The 20,839-nt window shown below is 39.2% G+C and overlaps 1 protein-coding gene across 2 annotated transcripts in view; it reads right to left on the bottom strand.

The window, feature by feature from the left end:
* Positions 1–20,839, bottom strand: part of ARHGEF7 (Rho guanine nucleotide exchange factor 7) — a 124,349-nt gene that overhangs the window by 73,266 nt on the left and 30,244 nt on the right. For both annotated transcript variants that reach the window (XM_061996819.1, XM_061996825.1), the window contains exons 3-4: positions 5,585–5,669; positions 2,008–2,138 (exon numbers count right to left, since the gene is read on the bottom strand). In XM_061996819.1, coding sequence (XP_061852803.1) covers positions 2,008–2,138; positions 5,585–5,669 — 216 coding nt within the window. The remainder of the gene's footprint in view (positions 1–2,007; positions 2,139–5,584; positions 5,670–20,839) is intronic.

Here is a 20,839-nt window from a genome sequence, read left to right as displayed (position 1 = left end):
AGAACAGTGTTCTTCCATAAAATCATAGACTCATAGAATGGTAGGGTTGGAAGGGAGCTTTAGAGATCATCTAGTCCAACCCCCCTGCAGAAGTAGGTTCACCTAGATCAGGTCACATAGGAAGATGTCCAGGCGGGTCTTGAAAATCTACACAACAGTTATGTAATTTCCCTTGAAAAAGCAATCACAAAACATTTGCATTAAGGTTAGCACAACTGCAAGTCTGCAGCATGTCAGACTTGCTGTCCAGATACCTATATGGATGCTCATCCCCTCACAGATGTAAAGGCACACATTAACAACTAAAAGTTAACAGCTACTTCTTAGAAGCCTTCCAAATTAATAATGTTTAAATTCAGCACATTGTTCTTCAATGTCAATTCTGAATATCTTCATCAGTCAAGCATTTTGTGACTATCAGGACAGACATCCTAACTTGGACCACTTTTTTCGTATTAATCCAAATACAATCCATTGAACTGTAACTGAAGGAATGGGACTAAATCATGTCTCCATCTTAAGCAAGGATCAGTAATTGTATAACTAAAAAGTAACTTAGTCAAGTAGCAGAATTTCACCTACATGTTGTCTAAGTAGGTGAGATGATTAAAAGTTGCAGTGCATAGTATCTGGAGATCTTGCAGCATGTCAGTTTAATTCATATCCACAGCAATCACACTAGTGTTACCACAACTCAATTTAACAATCAAGACTGTGAGGGCAAACACAACTTGGAAAAAACGCAGAAAGCCCCAAGATACTATTTTAAGTCATAAATGTTCAACTATAGGTAAGCATATTTTCAAAAAAGTGCCTCTGCCTTAGTCCTCTGCTTGTACGTCATGTGCTTCTATTTGCTATGAATACTCCACGAGAGTAAAAATTTTGCCTTAGTAAACAGTAGAAAGCCACAAAATAAGCAGCAACATCACGTGGTGACATCGGCAAGCCCCTTTACTCTGCCGAGATGGACCTCCAGTAGAGGAAACTGGAGATATTTTCTGAGAATAGCTGCAAACTGATCATCTACATCAACTAAACCAAATGAAAAATTTCACAGGTTTGGCCACTAGCTCTCTCTCCCTTGCACTTCTTGCACTTCTCTGCTCCTTTACAACTTTTTGCAGAGCTGCTAAAAATCACTGAAGTGATAGAAATACTTAAAACCGGTTACTCCAGTGATCCAGCTAATAGCTGGTCCCACAAACAGTAGCATCAGCAAAACTTAGTGGGTTGCGACAGCAGGGGAGCTGGAATTAGTGGCCTAGAGCAAGAACTTGCATGGACTCTGCTGCCAGGGAAAACACATCAAACACGTAAGACAGCTTAAAAGCAGAGCATTGTATTTCAAGTTTCATAAAGCAATCATCACATAGCTCAAAACAGTTTCCTTCAAGCATGGAAAAAGTAGTTTATAGTAGGGATGTGAGCCCTCCTTTGCAATCCTTTCAGTCACTAAAAGCGTCTCTCATCATCTAGTTTCAATACAGTGCTTCATCCTGATTTTGGCTGTAATGTAAAGCTACTGTCCATACCACTCAGTTACCCGATGGCTAGTTGAAGGATTCACTTTTAAACATAAATCAGGAATAACTACCAATACTACCAACATTAAAAATATCACCTTTGCTGAGGTTTGGGTACCCCTCAGTCATCATTCATAAACTCAGAAATTGAGAAAAAGCGGGGGGGGGGGGGGGGGGGGGTGTTTTGCCTTTGGAAAAGCAAGTCCTTAAACTAAAAAGCAAGAAATAAATCCAAGAAGGTACTATGTATGCAGACAACGTGGAATAGAGAAGAAAAAGTAAATCAGAAGTTCACAAAAAGCTGCACATATTGTGGAACACTAAGAAAAGATGCAAAAAAAGAATATCGCAGCCTTGAAGTACAGAGGTGAAAGAGATACTTTGCTACACTATTGTTTAGTTATAAGTCTTGCCAAAATTGTTTACAGTAAGTAAATAAATAGCTCACATTGCAGTATGTTTCATTTGTTTTAGAACTTACCAAACTCCGATATTGTCCCTGAAAGAGCTTCGAAGTTCTACTGTGTAAAGACTGGGATCCCAGAGAATCAAAGGATTTTATCCGATGAGATGAGGGACGTGCACATACAGAGTCACTGCCCAGCCCGATGTCTGCAGGAAAGGAAAAAAAAAAGTAAATACTGGAATCTGAGAAATCTGCATATAACTTCTGCTTACCTCTATAAAATTCACACGCTTAAAAAGTAGATTCAATGTATCTGCAGTTGCTCAATAATTCCAGATCAAAAAAATTTTAGTAATAAATATTCTGAAATCCTGAGACACTAGCAGTTTCTTCCCCATACAGACAGAAAACCAATTTGAGCAGTTTAGGTAGAGGAGAGTTAGGTTTGTATTTCTCCATTCCTACTCATTACCAGTCTATTTAAAGGTAATTAACCAGCATAATTTTAGCTAGTGGCCAAGAATTTCAAATGCATAGAACTTGCTTGAAGTAAAGCCAGCCACATCTGTTTCTTAGCTCTCCCTACACACACACCATCTCCTCCTCAATTAAAACATTCCTTCCACTGTCTTTTTTCCTACATTCTTTAGTCTCATCCCTTTTTTGCCAACTAAGCTTTTTCTTCTTCTTTGGAGGGATGGGGAGGGATAGGAGAAGTAGAAAGGATGAAAGATGCTCACTCAAAAAAACAACATCCTCCCCAAACCTCTCCCCTCTTTTATTTGCCTTTGCTCAGTGAAGCACAATCATTTGAGGCATTCATCCAAAGGGCTCATCCCACCATCCCAGCCAGGAGTAGGGCAGCTGGGGCAGATTCGGCCCTAGGACATCAGGCACCTCCCTGAGGATGGGATGCTAGCACACCTACGGGTGGGGAGTCCTCATGGGGAGCAGCTGGCCACAGCCACACAGGGGCCAGGCTGCACCAAAAGCTGCTCCTGAGGGATGTGGTCAGTACTGGCCATAGCCTGATGATGGCACATCATTCATTTTTCTCATGCTTGAGTGTGGATAGAAGGTTGAGGAAAGTTATCCTCTCCCTCTACTCTGGCCTGATAAGGCCACATCTGGAAGACTGCATCCAGTTCTGGGCTCCCCAGTTCAAGAGTGGTAGAGAATTTCTGAAGAGTCCAGCGGAGGGCTACAAAGATGATCAGGGGATTGGAACAACTCTCTTACGAGGAAAGGCTGTGAGACCTGGGACTGTTTAGCCTGAAGAAGAAAAGACTGAGGGGAAGTTCCATTTGCATACAAAGAAAAGCTTCTTTACTGTAAGGATAAGGGTGTCCTGGCACAGGCAGCCCAGGGAGGATGTGGAGTCTCCTCCACAAGTCCTGAGTGACTTCATTAAAGTGAACTTGCTTTAGCTGCAGGGTTGGACTGGATAATCTCTAGAGGTCCCTTCCAACCCCTGCCATTCTGTCATTCTGTTTTCCCACATACAAGGACATCAGTGAGCATTAGAGCTTCAAGGAGCTCTAAAAGTAATGTAGCCTTTTCTGTCTCAAACTTCACAAGCCTCCTAACTCCTCTCCTGATTTTTACACCTCTTTTTCTTAGTAGTTTACTTTGCTTCCAACTCTTGACCTCCATATAGGAGGTACACACACCTCAATAGTCTCCTATTAGTTACTTTCAGACTAAAGCAGACCATATTCATAGAAATAGTAATTTTTGGTTCAAAGGAAATGACATACAAGCTCTGGAGAGTATTTTTACCTAAAATATCTGAATACTTTCAAATAAATTTGAACTTCTCATAGATTTAAAAGGCTTGCAGTCCCCATGTAGCCATTCAAGTTTACAATAAAATCCCAGAATAAATGTCCAATTAATTTCTCAGAATCATTGTCAGGTCAAAAAAAAAAAAAATCAATTCTGCTGTTAAATACTCAAGAATCTTGATTGACAACAGAATGTGCATATTTGACAATATTTATCCAAAGACTTCCAGGGTTTGTAACATCCTTTCTTCTTCTCTACCATCTTCTCCACTTCCCTATACAAGTTCTTCTCCTCTTATCTGTCTACAAACAGCAACTGGTAGCTTGATCCTACCCCTACTGAAGCTAAGAATTTTATAAGAGTGCATATTCATAGCAGCCTTTCATCAATTTCATGCTCATTACACTCCTTCCATTGCAGAAAAGCCCATCTCAGAAAGGCTCATTTCAGAAGAATCTGTGTGTACCCAAAATTCTTGCAGACCCAGATGGGGATCTGAAAACCATCTTCCAATACTATAGTAGGGAAACAGAGTCTAAACTGCCTTCTACATAGTCATTCAATTAAAGAAAACTGTTTGGAAGAACAGTTAGTCAGGAATATTTCTGCAGCTCTGCTTGCTCCTAGGAATGAGGCAACACCACAGTTTGCATGTGGTTTTGATTTTTTGTTTCCATACCACCAACACTCACCCTCCCAACGAAAGGGATCAGCCTGGGACCCTTTCTAAGCCAGCTGCACTTTTTGATGTGGATATTAATCTATTGATGTCTGGATCAAACAGCCACACTTTTTCTCTCTTTTAAAGACTGCTATGGTCAGTGTACAGCAGCTTTAAAGATGTACTGAAATGGTCTATATTCACACTTGCATTTAAGATGAAAGGCATTATCTTCAACTGGTGTAAGCAGTTTCAAAGAAGATAATATAGTATTACTCTGTGACTGTTCATTAGAACTAAGAATTTGGCTGTAGAACTCACTCCTAAGGGGTGTTCTCAGATGCAGGAAAAACATCTGTTGTAATGGATCAGAGTAGTACTATAAAAGTGAGAAGATACTTGTATCACTATTAAACAAAATAACACTAAGCCACCACTCACTTTTCTATCAGCTTCCTTTTCCTCATCACATACAAACTGACAAGTATGACCCACTTTTAAAAAACATGTCTCACTGGACTTCAACTTGATTACTGAAAGTTGCTGTTGACAGTGTAAAGCCCAAGCATGGAGGAGCAACATGCCAAGAAGAGACATCTATGTTAACACTTCTTGATTGTTCTTGGGTCTAGTTAGCATTGTTTAGCACAGCCTCACCCTACAATGAAGCATAAACCTCTCGTCTGTGTGCTATTTCTACAGTTCTCCCCCTCCCACCAACAACTCGAGGTGTATGGTTGATGACGTCTAGCTTCTACCTAAATTAAATATACATGGCTCAAAGGACAAAAAATGTTGTCTATCCTTTTGATACATCAAGAAAGGATAGTACTGGGGAATAGAGAGTGATCGTTCAAACATGGGAATGACAGAGTGGAGCAAAAGTCAACTGAAATATTTCAAATAGTAGGGGAAAAAAAAACAAACACAAAACAACCCAAATCCAGACTGTTGGTTTAAGAATTCTCACCAGCCAAAAGGCTGAGTCTCGGCTCCATTGCAAAGCTTCCTTCTGTAGGAAAGGAGACTAGAGGAACCAAAGATTGGCTGCTGCCAAAATCTTAATAGCATCAACTGTAACAAAAAACTCTTCTAAAATGCTGCATATTTTCATTCTATCATGCACGTAGCAACAGGTATAAATACACACTGAAATAAGCTGAAGGGTGATTGTAAGCAAGCACCAAGACAGCAGCATCTACTTACCTGCAGTCACCTTATTTAAAGCCACAAGAGAGCTGAGAACTTTGCTGAAATTCTGTCCCTGATACAGGTCATTTGCATCAAAAGTCTGAAAACAAAAGAGTATGCAATCAGTCAAAGAAACAAGTCTTTAAACTAAGCAATCCTATGCTATCATGCAAATTACCTACTGCCTGATCAAGGTATCAGGCTGTTACGGACCATTAAAAACTGCAGGGAGAGGAGGTGTTCTTTTCCCCCCCACACTCCTTAAAAACACCAAAACTATTTGAAAAGTTAAATATTAAGAGAATACAGAAACAGGTATATTTGAGAAAAACTGAAGAACATAAGCCAAAACTATCAAGCATCATTGAAATTACAGGAAAGTTGAATAAAATGTAATTATTGAAAGACAGCAGCTCTCCTCAGACATTTTGGCCAAGTAAGTTACTGCCTACCATTGGCATACTCTTTCTCTATAGCAGCTCACAGGCACTGGACCCAATTATTCATATGGTACTTTTTAAATTACTACAAATACTTTGACAACTACTACAAGGTATATGGCATCTTTTTATTCTACAGGACACAGAGAAAAGCAGCATTCCTAAAAAGTAATTAATTTTACAGAGTGAAGTTGCTGGATCGGTTGGATGGAGAATTTGGTTTAGGAAAAAGAGGGATGAAATCTAAGGGTTATTTTATTTTTATTCTTTAACTGTGGGGAAAAGATCCAAAACTCAAATTATCTTGTAGAAAACATTTCAGTAACTTTTAAGTACTGGCTGATGACATTAAACATCTGGTTTTTCAGGGGGAAAAGAGGACACTAAAAAAAAAAAAAAAACCAAGAAACCCATAATATTTGCCTGAGGTAATGGAAACATTCATCCAAAGCACCACGAAAATAGCTCTCACAATAGATTCTGCATAGGTTGAAAGCAGTCACGGTATTCCCCTGTGCAAGACTAGAAAGAGGACAACAAGAGACAGCTACTACAGTTGTTCCAACTGATTTCAGAAATAGATTTTTTCCTGCAGTGTAGCAATATTTTACCTAAGAAGTCAACAAAAACCTGGTTCTTTTCCCGCTAACAGAAAGGCTGCACCCCAAAAGCAGCCTTTAGATGCAGGAGTGCAAAAACCTATATTCCCAGGGGAGAAGAGAGAAGGAGACAAAAGAAGGCTCATCAAACCCAAGAGAAGCAAAAATTTTCATGAAAACTACCTGAAGTAACCATACAAGGACCAGTCAGACCAGTTGTAAATCATTATGTGACACACTGACAAAGGTTGAGCAGATTGGGGAAACTTTTAATGACAGTATTAATCAGCAGGGAATTGAAAAAGTCTCCCCAAGCATTCACAGTATTTGAGATACTTGCATATGTTAATACACAACTTGTTCTCCCCTCAGACTGAGGGCCATCTCTGGTCCCAGCAAGAAGCTACACAGGTGCAGACATCTTTTAAGTTCAGATAGTGTGTGTATATAGCTTAAAACAGCAACGCCACTGAAGAGACTCAGAATCAAGCAGAAGTAAACAGTAATACATTCCAAACAGTTATCACTCACATAAAATAAGTTAAATAACTATTTCATCAAGTCTCACTAGGCTACAGATAATTTCAAGTCTACTCTTATTTATTTGAAGCTGTAAAGAGTAAGTAGGGAATTGGTTAGATGTGAATTTTGTGGTGTTCTTCCTGAAACACAAGGAAATATTTAGAAACTATGCACACACACTAAAAAAAGGCATTAAGTAAATAAGAAATAATCCACTTTTAGAAAAAGAACAAAATTTTAAGCTTTAAATAGCATAATTTCTGATAAGAGATGAGAAGAAACACCAATAAAGTGACATCAGAATACACAAAAGCTGGCTTAAATGCAAAAATCAAGACTGGCGATCAGCCTAATCACTGCTTGAATTGGAGAAAAAATTCAAGCCGTTATGGAACAAGAAAGTATCATGAGTAGTAAATTTTGATTGTTAGCTACACGCTTATTGTGGTAGCTTTTAAATAAGCAAGCTAAAAGTATGAAAAGAATCACAAAATAATGGACCTGATCCTAAAAAATGGAAATACACGAGATACAGGCACTTGTGCAGACAGAAGAACTGCATCAGAAAGGTACTACAGAAGAGAGAATTAAATAAAAGAAAATGTTGAAAAAAAAGGCTGTAAAAAAAATTCTTAATCTATTTTAATCTCACCTTCATTTTGGATTCTGATAGAGCCAGGAACTCTCCAAAATCAAGCTAACCAGAGAACAACAGGATGCAAGGAAGTCTCTTTTCCTGCTATGCTGTAGCTATAGAGGATATCAAGAACGATTTGATTGGATCATCCCAGTACATATAGTGCCATAAAAAAGCCTGTATCCAGGACACACATCCAGTCTGCTACTCCACAGGAAATAACACAATGAGAGGATACGAGAAACATTTGCTTCCTTGTGATTTTACACCAAGTAAATCTGACAGGAAGCCACCCTCAACACGCTCACAGACACCACGTTCATTAGTTGCATTTGATAAAGGGCGAGGAGGGCATGACACTCTCCAGAGGGATTTCCTCCTAACATAACAAATGTTTAAAAGAGAGATATTTAATATAGAGAGATTAAGTGTAGAAAAATGCTTAGGTACTCTGAAGTTTTGAGGGTAATTCATTATGAACCCAACTACTTGAGTACGAAAACCTTGTTTCAGAATACCACACCAAAATAACAAAAAAACCCCGAACCTCCACAAACTCACACACAAAAACATCTCCACAAAAAACAACAAATCAATAAACAGTAACATCCTTCTCGCTCATTTCGCAATATATTTGAAAACCTTGACCTGAATAAAAACATTGAGATGCTTTAAGAGGAGGTTCCATGAGACTGCTAGAGAAAACAGTCTGCGCCAAGTTTTCAAGAGTCCCAGTGCACGTGGACTATGATCTTCATTCTGGTATTAACTGACAGATACAACATTTTAAAGGGTCATTTCTCACAGTGTATCTTTATGTGAGAAAGTGTTATTCCATAACTTCCCTATTCGGGTTCAATGGATGACGAACATTCCCCCCCCCTACAATGCTCCCGATGCTGTGACTACATTTGACTAATTTTGAGAGACAAGTCTATCAAGCAAAGTTATTTCTATACTGCAAACTCTTACCAAATACAAGACAAGGTCTGCATGATAAATGATCCTCTATAATGCTAGCGTAAACCACTTTTCAAATAATGGAATTCACACTGTGCTTCAGACAACTTGTACATGCTTAAAGCTCTGAAAATATAAAAGTGCAAATATTTAGAAAGACATTACTTTGGAAATATTGAGATTTGTCTTTTAAACATTATGTGACAGGCATATATAGACATTAAACAAGGGTTTACGGGAAAATATTTCCAATATGCTCTTGCTTTCCAGGCAAACACTAGAAACTGCAGATGCCACCTGTGACGAAGTTTACCGTCTTGTTCATCCAACTCTTATCTTGCACAAGGCAGTCAGATAAAACATTAGTCACAATATAAGTACAAAACTGTCACAAGTAACATCACATGATGAACCAGCCAAATCTTTTGAACAAATTCTTTAAGTAACATATCTTCGTTTTTTAATTATATGGAATTGACCACATGCAGACAAATTTTACAAGCATTAATCATGAGGTACAAGCATTAGTGTGAAGTATATCTATGAAATAAAGTCAGACCAGGATATTAGTATCCTGCCTTGCACTGCAAACACTCTGCAATTTTACATAGCCAGGAACCAAGGAACTTCAAGCTTAGCAGGCTTATTCCTTTATGTCTCTCATTTGCTTGTTTTCCTGTTTTTTCTAACATCTTTCTCACATTCTTCTGTTCTCTCCTGGATTTCAACATTTGACACAGAGAAGCAGACCAGACCAGGCTGCCTAGTAACATGGGGTCTTAGGTGTTATAACACTATGCATACACTTACGAGCACACTGGCCCTTTCGGTTACAGGACAGTGACTGACAAAACCTGCTGATTGCTTACCCTGACCCACAGATTCTAGCTTCCCTTTCCACAGCCCCACCAATTCCAAATATACTAGCCTGGCTTTCCATAACTATCCCTCCATTTTTTCCTCCCAGGATTTCAACCGGCTGCAAACTTTATTGGTAACAATTTTATGACCTCTTCCAGGTCATTAGAAGACATGTAGATGTGTCGCTAAAGCACATGGTTTAGGGGTGGACTTGGCAGTGTTAAGTTAATGGTTGGACTTGATCTTAAAGGTCTTTTCCAAAAAAATGATTCTGTGATTAACAAAAAAATGTTAAATAACATGGTTGAGTACCAATGGCAGCAGATACTCTATAGCAAGATGTACACTGGATGGCCATTCCACATTTGCAACAGTATTAAAGTCTATTAATAAGCCCAGCTTTAAATTCATTTCACATGAGCCATATTCATTTTTTCCTTCACTGACATTTCTTAAGCACAAAACGAAATGCTTTAGAGACCTATTTCCTCCACATACTGATTGTTCAACTATCAAGTCCGTCCTTTCATTTCAAAACAAGACTGATCTCTGCATGCATCTGTTTAAATTCCATCATCTTCAAAGTGGCCATGGTAATACATTCAGATAATTTCAAGTTGTCTAAACCACTCACCCTCAGTGAGTGAAAACTTCTGTCGAAACGCTATTTATGACCTAATAGCAATAAGGAATAAACCTAACATAACAATACTCATCCCTCATATCCCTGCAACAGTCAGTACCTACTGAGATTGTAAAAACATTAACTGAGAAATTAGTGAAAGGAAATTAGAAAATAAGATGGAGAATATATTTGGTGAGGACAAAGGCATACAGTAAGTCTGCAACAGTATTCAGTTTTAAGGCCTCAGGCCTTAATACTTTATTTCCCCTTATCCAGTCCAATAAGTCAGAAGATACAGGAAATATTTTTAAGTTAAGGTGTTTCTCCTGATGAGGCAAGGTCTGCAACTGGCAACAGGCAAGTGCAGCTCAGCTAAGCTTCTAAACACATGCTTTTTCTTCAAATTTGTCTTCCATCAATCTTAACTTGCTTATACCCCAAAACCCCAGAACATCAGTAGGGCTGTATCTAAATCATAGTAAGACAAGTTCATTCACTGGTTAAGGCAAGATAGAAAAATGGGAGCTTTTAATAAATATTGCCTTGCTAGACTAGTGCCTTTAATAAACAGGTACAGGACTCCCAACAGATACTAACATTTTAAGCATCTGTCTGATAAACAGATGACAGCTTCCTTTACAGCACAGCACCCTAAATTGCAGTAGCTGAGGAGCTGACTTATGAGCAGCCCAGACAGACATCCAGGCAGCCTGGATAGGGCTGCCACCACTAGTCTCACTAGCTAGCCCCAAAATAAGCTGTAAATTCTAGGCTATGTGTACTAAAGTGGCAGGACACTTCCCAGCACAGTTTGGTGGCTTTGGGCCCCTAGTGCAAAACATGACGAGAACATTGGCTCACTACTCAGAGGAAATGAAAGGAAATGAGGAGGGTGACTTGGCAAAGTACAGCATGACAGCAGGCAACATGTCGCTCCACCTGCTCCTAGTGCACAGGCTGCAGTGTTCTTGGCCACAGGAGCATGAATAAATAAGTGGTACGGGAAACAGAAGCAACTTTTAGATAGAACATTAAGAATTCCAACACCTCTCCATCACACCACCACCTCAAGCATATTTCTACCCCTGGAGCAGCAGGCAAGGGCAAGCCAGAGACCATTCACAGAGCACCTTTCTGTGATGGTACCTAACATATCCAAGATAGAAAAAAAGATCCCATAGGTAAGCGTACACGCAAAGCACACATTACTTCATTTAGTCTCACATTAGGCCAGCTGTAAGCAGTGCCGAGTCTTATTCAGCTATTATGCAGCAGCTGCTACTGGAGCTGTGCATTATCATCTGAAAGCTGCAGCAGTAAAAGGAGAGACAAGAAAAGCAGGAAACTATGACAACTGAGAGAGGAAGGGAAAGAGGGATAAAGATGATTACAAACATTCTGAAAATCTCTATGAAGCATACTGTTGCCCAAATGTAGTCATGCACAGCAAAAGAGAGCACTAAAAATAAAAATCAAGTTCTTTTCAAAAAATTAACAGTAAGACGTGAGGAAAAGTTTGAAAATAACTAGGAGAACCAACCTGCAGTGCAAGACTTCTACGTAATTTGGTAACAGTTCACAAGAGAAATTAAAACACAGTGGTGAAGAATGTATAAAACGTCCGAGAGTACTTGGAATAGACTTTTCTCCTCATATAAACCTGTTCCTCAAATGTAAAAACTTAATTGTACTAAAAACACCACACCACCTAGAAAGTTTTATGTAATTGCTACAATTACTAATACTTTTAAGACCTAACATGTTATCTACAAAAGCAGGTCCCATCAGCAATAAAAATGTATATGGAAGTTCGTAGTGTCTGTGTGTGCACCTGTGCATGCATGCATCCAAACCTTAAACCTAAATCACTTTCAAATTGCTTTGTGGGTTTTGAATCTTATGGATATCACACAGTGACCATCTCAGCTGCCACTAAAAGTGTGACAGAGTGGCATGCAGTATCAATATGTGATGGAGTATGAAGGCTTCAGCAAGCCCACACTGCTGGAACTATGGGAAAAAAAAAAGTTGTTGGAATGACATTACTGAAGATCCAATTTGACTGGGACACTGAAGTTGAAGTGCCTCACTACTTGCCAACTCATGTTACACCTACTTGCTTAGCTGAAATAAAGTAATTGCATCAGCATCTTCTAGTGTCTATGAAGAGAGACACCTCAACAAGGAAACCTGGCTAGAAACAGATGCCAAGGAAAATTCAGCCCAGTAAAATCTACCTCTCTTTCTGATATACATAGACAAGAACTATGAAAGTACTCTCCTAAAATAAATCAGGAAACACAGCTGTGAAAGTGCAGACCACACATAACCACAAAGTACATGCTCTGCTTCATAGCACTCAGTGATAAATATGGTAAAAATTCTTTTAAATCTTTTTTAGTTAACAAGTGCACAATCACACACTGACAGCATTTCTGACAAACAAGGACATGGTTCAATATTTGTAAGTCCTGGGGAAAACCAGGAGACAAAGATGAAGGATATCCTACTAAACTCTAACTAGCTTTTATTTCTGAAAATATTAACTGAAAACTCAACTCTACCCTTCTCTCAACTGTCCCAATTCCCAAGGCTGAAAGAACCAAAGGCATTTGAATAAAGAGTAAAAATTAGACCCAAGCACTTCACTAAGCTTGAAGTACAATGTTCACCTGCTCAGTTGAAGACCTGCTGTACAGAGTACCGATGACATATTCAGATGACCAAGACTAGACACTCAGTTAATCACAAGTTACATAAATTTCCTAAATTTGCCAATGAGTTCTACCCAGCCTTCCATGCTCTGCCAAGTCAGCCATGTATCCTAGCAATGAGCCCAAGCTCAAGTCTGACAAAGCTGCCTCACAAGAAACTAGAAGAAGTTTCTCCGGAGTGTCACAAAGCATTTCTCTTTCTGAAATTTTTGTCATCTGACCCTGTAATGAAAATTCACCTGTTTCTGCAGTGCTTATCAGCATAGATATTATTGGGGAAATTCAGTGTGCCAGTAACCTTTTGCTAAAAAGAAGACTCTTGCTTTCACAAGATTTCTTTTGGACATCACAGATGACAAATTCCTTCAGCACTAAAGGGTGTGAGCAGAGTAGAAGCCAAAACCACCATGGGGAGTGGATACCGCACCACAGGTTACAAACACTGTCCCAAATATTAGAAACAAAAAGAACAGCAAAACTAATGGGGATTTTCCCAAAAGAAACAGGATACTGAGAAGGAAAGCAGCTTCTATGTCCCGCTTTCCCCCACACACATACACCCCCCTCCCCACCCCCAAGACCAATGCTAACATCTTCTTCCAGAATCATGCTTCCAATTCCAAGTAGATACTTATACTTAATAAAATCAGCTTATTCTTGTATTAATAGTTTATTCAAGATTCAAGTAACAGTAGGAAGCCAGTGAATTCATTTTTTAGGCCTTTATGACACACGCTAATAAGTAGTTATAATTACTCTGTCAATAACTTGCAATTACAACAAAAAACAAGCAGCATATTTTAGTCTTTCAAATTCACATATCTGCAACTATCAACTGGTCACGTTTGCAGGACTACAATTCCTGTTAGAAGTGAGTAACTGCTAATCACTGGAGTGGCTGGTCACTTGAGTGGCCACATTTTTTTTTCTTTTTTTATATGACAGTAGTAGATCGTGGTTTTGGGAAGCTACTCCTTCATCCTACAGCTTCTGCTACTTCAGATCCTGTTAGGTACCTGTCCTTCCACCAGCCTCATTCAGTACTTCCACAACGGAGCAGCACAGAGACCACAAGCCTTCTTGAGTTCCAGTTTAACGGACATCTATCCTGCCCTGAAGTACTAGGTAAAATTCACAGGCAGATATCCACCTCCTCCATGATTTAGACAAATGTTGTGCTTTCAAGCAAAGTTACTCAAATGGAACCTGCAAACTGTCTCCTATGTTCAAGAGTAAACATACATTATGGCTCCAATATTTTCATACACTTACAATTTCTTCATGGGTTTTCTTTTTCCATCCCACAATAAGTTAGAAAGATAAAGTTAAGAGAAAACCTTAATACAAGAAAAACACGAAAATTGACTCTGCACAAGCACCAGACCAACACTTCACACTAACCGAAATTCCCAAGAGCACTGAAAACGAAGACTGACCTCAAGCAGCTCACATGTAGTCACAGCAGAAATCTAAACGACAGGACAAAAACAATGACTATCACTTAACTTAAACAGACTCCTGACCTGTGTGGCCAGGGCCTGAAAGCAAATCTTGAAAACAAATATTCAGAACCAAATGATCTCTATGTAAGGTTTTACAAATTGCTGTTTGTAGAACTCAGTAGAGACATGACAAATTTGTTACATAATGAAGCAAAAATCTTAAATTATATCATCAAAAATCTGGAGAAAAAAACCAAAAAAAAACCCCTCCAAAAACATCAAAACTAGGAAAAACAGCTTCTCTGGGACCAAAATAGGTAGTGTTACCTGCAATCAAGCCCTCTATTTGCAAAACAGGGAAATCAGTACCTAAGTATCAGTTTAAGTCACTATTCAAAGAGCCACAGATACTAAGATTGCTGACAGACTTGTGCTGGAACAGCAGCGTTCCTAGGCACAGACACACCCTGAGCATGTCAGAAAGCAAAAGCTGGGAGGAAGGAGTCCTCTTACTGCAAAAGACTTTATACTACATGAGGTTATCATATGCTCTCTTAAAATAGTCTGTTGGCTATTTTACTACACTACCATGTGCTCTAACCACAACTTAACAACTATCACATGCTCTCATTTCATCTGGAACAAATGCATTCAGCCAAGTGACCAGATGATGCACAGACTCAGCATCAATGGAGAACAAATTACAGACAGTGCAAGAAGGTGCAAGAACAGCTTCACTGACCTCAAACATATCCTTTTCACCTACTCCTTATCACCACACTTATCAGAGTCTCATTTTGTTATGTGTGCACACACCTTTCTAAATATATTAACAAGAGAAACAGGAAAATGTTTGTATCATTAAATACGTATTAGTAGCTGGAAGAAAAAGACTCTCGGAGAATTGATATTTTGAGATTTCTGGCATGGGTCAGAATTTGACTAAGCATGACATGGGGAAAAAAAGTGGGAGAGGGGAAAAGAGAACAGAAATGCAAGCAAGAAAGAAGGGGCAGGGCAGAGGGAAGGGGGAAAGAAGGAGTGTTACACCCTTCTGGTTAGAACAGATTTATCAGAAATCTCAATTGCTTCCTGAATATACTGTGGAAAGTGCCAAAAATTAAGAATAAAGGCTTACTGAATTTCCATACAAGCCTATTGAAGGTTCAATTTAGAATCATCAACCAGAAAATGGTTAGCAGAAATTAACAAGACCTTAAAACCAAGAACTCTAACTAGATCAAATAATTCATTCCAATACTTATATTTTTTTAAAGAAAAAAAAAAAATCACTGAAGAGCACAAAACTGTGTGCACAGTCCCTGAGCAACAGCTCCTCCCAAGCGAATTTCTTTCAATTCACAGCTTAGCATTTTGATATCAGCCAGTACAAATACTGTTAGAAGAGCCTGGGGCTACATCTCTCTGTCTCTCACAGGCACCTGCAGTAATGTGATCCACAATCCTCCATCATTTTTCACATCCCTTCTGAAAGAGAAGGTACAGGACTTTACACAGGAAACAGAGACAAGTCTTACCATCCACCTGCCCTAGTGACTTGTCACTCCTCCCTCTTGTGGGGCTGATAAAATTACCTAAGCAGCAGGCAGTGGGCCTGGCATCTCTTTGGACAAAGAAATCAGGAAACTGGAGCCAATTTACTGCAATAGCCTGTAATTTGAGGGCATTCAGCAACCGCCAGCTCAGCAGCTGAGTCATCTCTATGAAGTGTGAGGTAGACACCCAGGGGCAAGACAAGAAGCACAGGTCTAAGTAAACCAATCCTGTTTAGGATTTGCAAGTCCACAAATTAGGGCAAACTTTCAGGAGGTATATCTCCCACACTCCCTTCTCCCACACTGCCTCACACTCTTTTCACTTGAGGTCATTAATCTCCAACGGCAATTCATTTGTAGCAGCTGAACCGGCAGAAAATTAATCCAATCCAAGGAGGAAGTTTGCCACAAGTTTCACGAGCTAAACCAGTTCAGTACTGGACAAGATTAGCGCCTGAGCCAATGCGTGGGAGAGAAACATCTTGCCAAGGAAAAACAATTCCACCGAGGTGCAAAACTTAGCTGCTATCCACTCCCACAGCCATCACCCAGCATCATGGTGATGTTTATGAAGTGTAAGCTTCTGTAAGAAATTCAAACTCAAGGTTTATGGGAATATCTATAAAGAAGTCCACACTCCAGATATTAATAAAAGATGGTCCCTTGCAGGTTAAAGCAACATCAATTCTGCTTACTCATAGTAATGCATGATGGGAAGGTCCCATGCTGGAAGTTTGTGAAGAACCATAGCCTATGGGAAGGACTCACATTGAAGAAGTTCACACAGGACTGCCTCCCATGGGAGAGACCCCACACTGTAGCAGTGGGAAGTGTGAGGAGGCCTCCTCCTGAGAAGCAGCCACAAAGTCCATTTGTAATGAACTGAACATACCGCTCATCCCCCATGCCACTGGTGGTAGGGGGAAGGAGGAGGAGTGAGGGAAGGTATTTTCAGATTTGGGTTTATTTCTCATTTCTTGTTCATTAATAAATTATAAATAAGCAAATCAAACCATTTCTCCCCAAGCTGAGTCTGTTTTGCCCGTGACACTAATTGTGTCCTTATCTGAACTCCCAAATGCTTCTCTCTTCCCTTTCCAGTTTAGGAGGGGGAGTGACAGAACAACTTGGTGGGCACCAGGTACCCAGCCAGAGCTAAACCACCACAAAGCCATAATAAAGATAAGAATTGGTGGGGTCTCTATAAATATGGAAATAGTGAAGAATTAACATTGCTTTGGTAGAAGGAAGTAATCTGTACAAAATTTATCTATGCTTCTTGAAGCAATTAGCCATAAACATAAGGTAGTCCAGTTAACTGAACTGAATATCCTTTGAAAAAGACACCTCATCGAGTGTTGGTTTTGCTTTAAACCAAAGTAATGAGCTAGTAGATACCTCTTGAAGACACACAAGTGCTCAAGAAGTAGGAAACTACAGATGTATACCAACAATTGGTTTTCACTATGAAAGGAATATTAGAAATGTCCCATAGGGATTTGACTTAGGATCCCAGCTCTCAACACAATGTAAACACAACTTCACAAAAAGCATGAACATTGAACTTAGAACAATTTTGTGTTCTCAACAAAGTAGTCACTGGAACTCATAGCACATCACTACCATATGATCTTGTGGATGACCAAATGCTAAAGTAGCAGGTGAAATCCAGTGCTAACAAATGTAAAAACTACCCTCAATCAGAATAATGAAAACCCAAACTTGGGTTACTCCTGCATAAAAATGAGTTCTAAATTCAATATTTGCACTGATAAGTGAAAGACGAGTCAGTGAATAACTTCAGATCAAGGGTCAGAAAAGTTATGAAGTCCAAGAGAAAACAATAGAGGAAAATTAGAAAAGACAGATAACAAACAGATGTCTTATTATTTCTACAGTATCTTTGTAACTCTGGTCTACTACAATACTATAAAACAGGAAAGGCTGCAGAGACGTACGCTGTTTAAGCCAACTAAATTAATGCAAAGGAATGAGTAAATAAACTAAAAGTGTTCATCTTTGAAAGAGAATATGGGATGTAGTGAGGTATACTAGTGACATATGAAGTCATGAGCAGCACAGAGAAGATCATAACACAAGAACCAAGACACTGCCACCAGCTGCAGCAGCTGAACAAACAAAGGAAAGGTTTTTTTAAAACACAATTCAACCCTAGAACTTAATGCCATGAGATGCTGTGAAGGTAAAAAAAAGCTCAAAATATCTTTGGAAAGCTATATTTGAAAAATAGCCACAGAAGGAAATCCATTAAATATACAGTGATACAAATACCATACTTGATTACTCAAAGAAGCTCCAAGGCTATGGACTGTCAGAACCTAGGAAGATGTAACAGAAAGCATCATATCACACTGATTGATAGGAGTTGGAAGGGATCTCTAGAGATCATCTAGTCCAACCTCCCTGCTAAAGCAGGTTCACCTCGTTCAGGTCACACAGGAACACTAACAGGCAAATTTTTAAAACCTCCAGAGGAGACTCCACACCCTTCCTGGGCGGCATGTGCCAGGGCTCCCTCACCTTCAAAAGGAAAGAGGTACCACATACTCCCATACTGGTATGTTAAAGTTGCACCACAGAACAAGTTTATTAACATGAGGTGTTTCCACACAGACACAATTCACCTTTGCTATTTAAATACCACAAAGATCAGTCTCAATCTGAAAGTTATGGTTATTATACTGATCCATCTTCACAGTTAGTAACAGTGAAGTTGAGACAGTTGATAGTAATGGGACTTCTGCTGGAGGCTCACAATTTGCACAGACACATCTAAGTTAAGTATGTTGAGTTAAGGGTGAGGCTTCAAGTGTAACTGAAAACCCTACAGTGAAGCATTTGAAACTGGATGTTTACATAACACTCTTAGAAGAAAGGACACCAACCAAATCACATAGTGCTACAGCATCGTCAGAAACGTAACTCATTGTAGACATTATTCAGGAAGCTGCAGCATTCCTTTTTCCTATTGTATCTAGCAACAGGACAAGGGGTAATGGGATGAAGTTGGAACACAAAAAGTTCCTTTTAAACATAAGAAAAAACTGTTTCACTGTGAGGGTGAGGGAGCCTTGGCACAGGCTGCCCAGGGAGGATGTGGAATCTCCTTCCCTGGAGGTCTTCAAGACATGCCTGGACACATTCCTATGCAATCTGATCTAGGTGGACTTGCTTCTGCAGGGGGGTTGAACTAGATGATCTCTAAAGCTCCCTTCCAACCCTACTATTCTATGATTCTATGATCATTCACTGTAAAGGTATAAATGGCTACAACATTCTGGCATTTAGCACAAGCCAAAGTGAGGGCACATACAAATTCTTTTCAGATTGCTATGTTCATTACAATACTCCTCAAAAAAGGCCAGATGTGAAACTCCTTCTGAGGTCACTGATGTGCCGATACCAGTCTTAAGAACTCAATCTTTTAGCTGTGAGATTAGAGCAGATATCCTGTTATTACCAAAGCCATCCTGCACTGGAAACATACCTTCTACAAGAGATGAAGTCTACAAAACAAACTGCTCTATTAACACAGAAAATGTCAATGCGGTGTAAAGTTCCCATCTGAATAAGAGAAATAGGAAAATATGAAGTCATGCATTAAAAGCAGTAACTAGGGCAGTGATCATTAAGATGCAGGCTCAGAGGAGTTCAATATATATTAAAAACCCACCAAGGTGCTCTGCACATGTCAAAAGCAGGCATCACATCAAGCGATGACCAAGTTGATGTCATTTTGTTTCCCTTGGTTCTTAAAGTCATATAATAGCTACTTATACCTAACTTAGCTACAAATATGACAAAAGCTCCTCTTTGTGTCTAACCACAACCAAAAATACAGCCTATGACCTCGAGTAAGAGGGTACCGTGGTCTATCATGCATCTAAAACCTAATGCAAATCCCCTGGAAGGTCCTGGAAGATGCGTCATCCTCTTTCCCAATCAACAAATGTTTGCAAATTCTGCTTTCCAAAGTCCTGCTGTTCCCTCTCATATGAAAAATATGGGATATCAGGTGCCAAAAGCAAGAAGGAAGTGAAATTTAAAGAAAAGATGCAAAGGAGTAAAATGTCCTGTTCTAGAAGTTAAGCAAATCTTTCCCACAGGATGCTCAGAAACATTTGAAGAACAAAGACAAGGTCTCAACAAAGCAGAACTGCATAGAAAACCCCATTTACATTCTCACAAAAAGCTGGTGCCAGAAGCACGTTATCTTTATGGAAGACAACAATCAAGAAAGTGATCTGTGTTCCATAAAAAAACATTTTTAGTTCTTCTATAGGTGCGAAATCATTTCAGACACATTGCAAGAAATATAACACAAAGCTAACAAATAATAAGTTAGGACAACATCAGAGTTTTTCAACAGATCACAGCTCCTAGCAAACACTTCCTAGCAAACACAATTTTTAACCTCCGAGAAGTAACATTGATAGGTCTGGAAGCAAACACAGGGTTTTTAGACACTATGGCCAATAAAATATTAAAAAAGCAATTCTCATTTGTTTTTAAGAACAGATTAAATAAGCTTATTTTGTACAATCAATCTGTCAACACAAATTTATTTGACATAAGCCTTTTCAAGGCTTCTATAACACCCTGCCTTACTTCGTACACAGATTGGCACATTGCTCAATACTGCACACCCAATAAAGTAATGCGTGTACAGTACATACTCTCCCTTATTTAGTGCCCTACAACATAATTACTTTCAGGGTACCTGGACAATTTTAGGGTACTCAAGACAATAAAACCTCATGCAACAATAGCTTCCACAATACCTTTCACCAGCTGTAGAAGCAGCTCCTTCGAGACAGACATTCACAACATAAACTCTAACTTTGCATCATCTTTTGAAACAGAATTTGTTGTAGTGGTGCAAGCAATATTCAT

This window comes from Colius striatus, chromosome 1, assembly GCF_028858725.1.
Source record: "Colius striatus isolate bColStr4 chromosome 1, bColStr4.1.hap1, whole genome shotgun sequence".
NCBI classification, from domain to species: domain Eukaryota; kingdom Metazoa; phylum Chordata; class Aves; order Coliiformes; family Coliidae; genus Colius; species Colius striatus.
The sequence above is the reverse complement of the archived record's forward strand: the minus strand, read 5'-3'. Positions and strand labels throughout refer to the sequence as shown.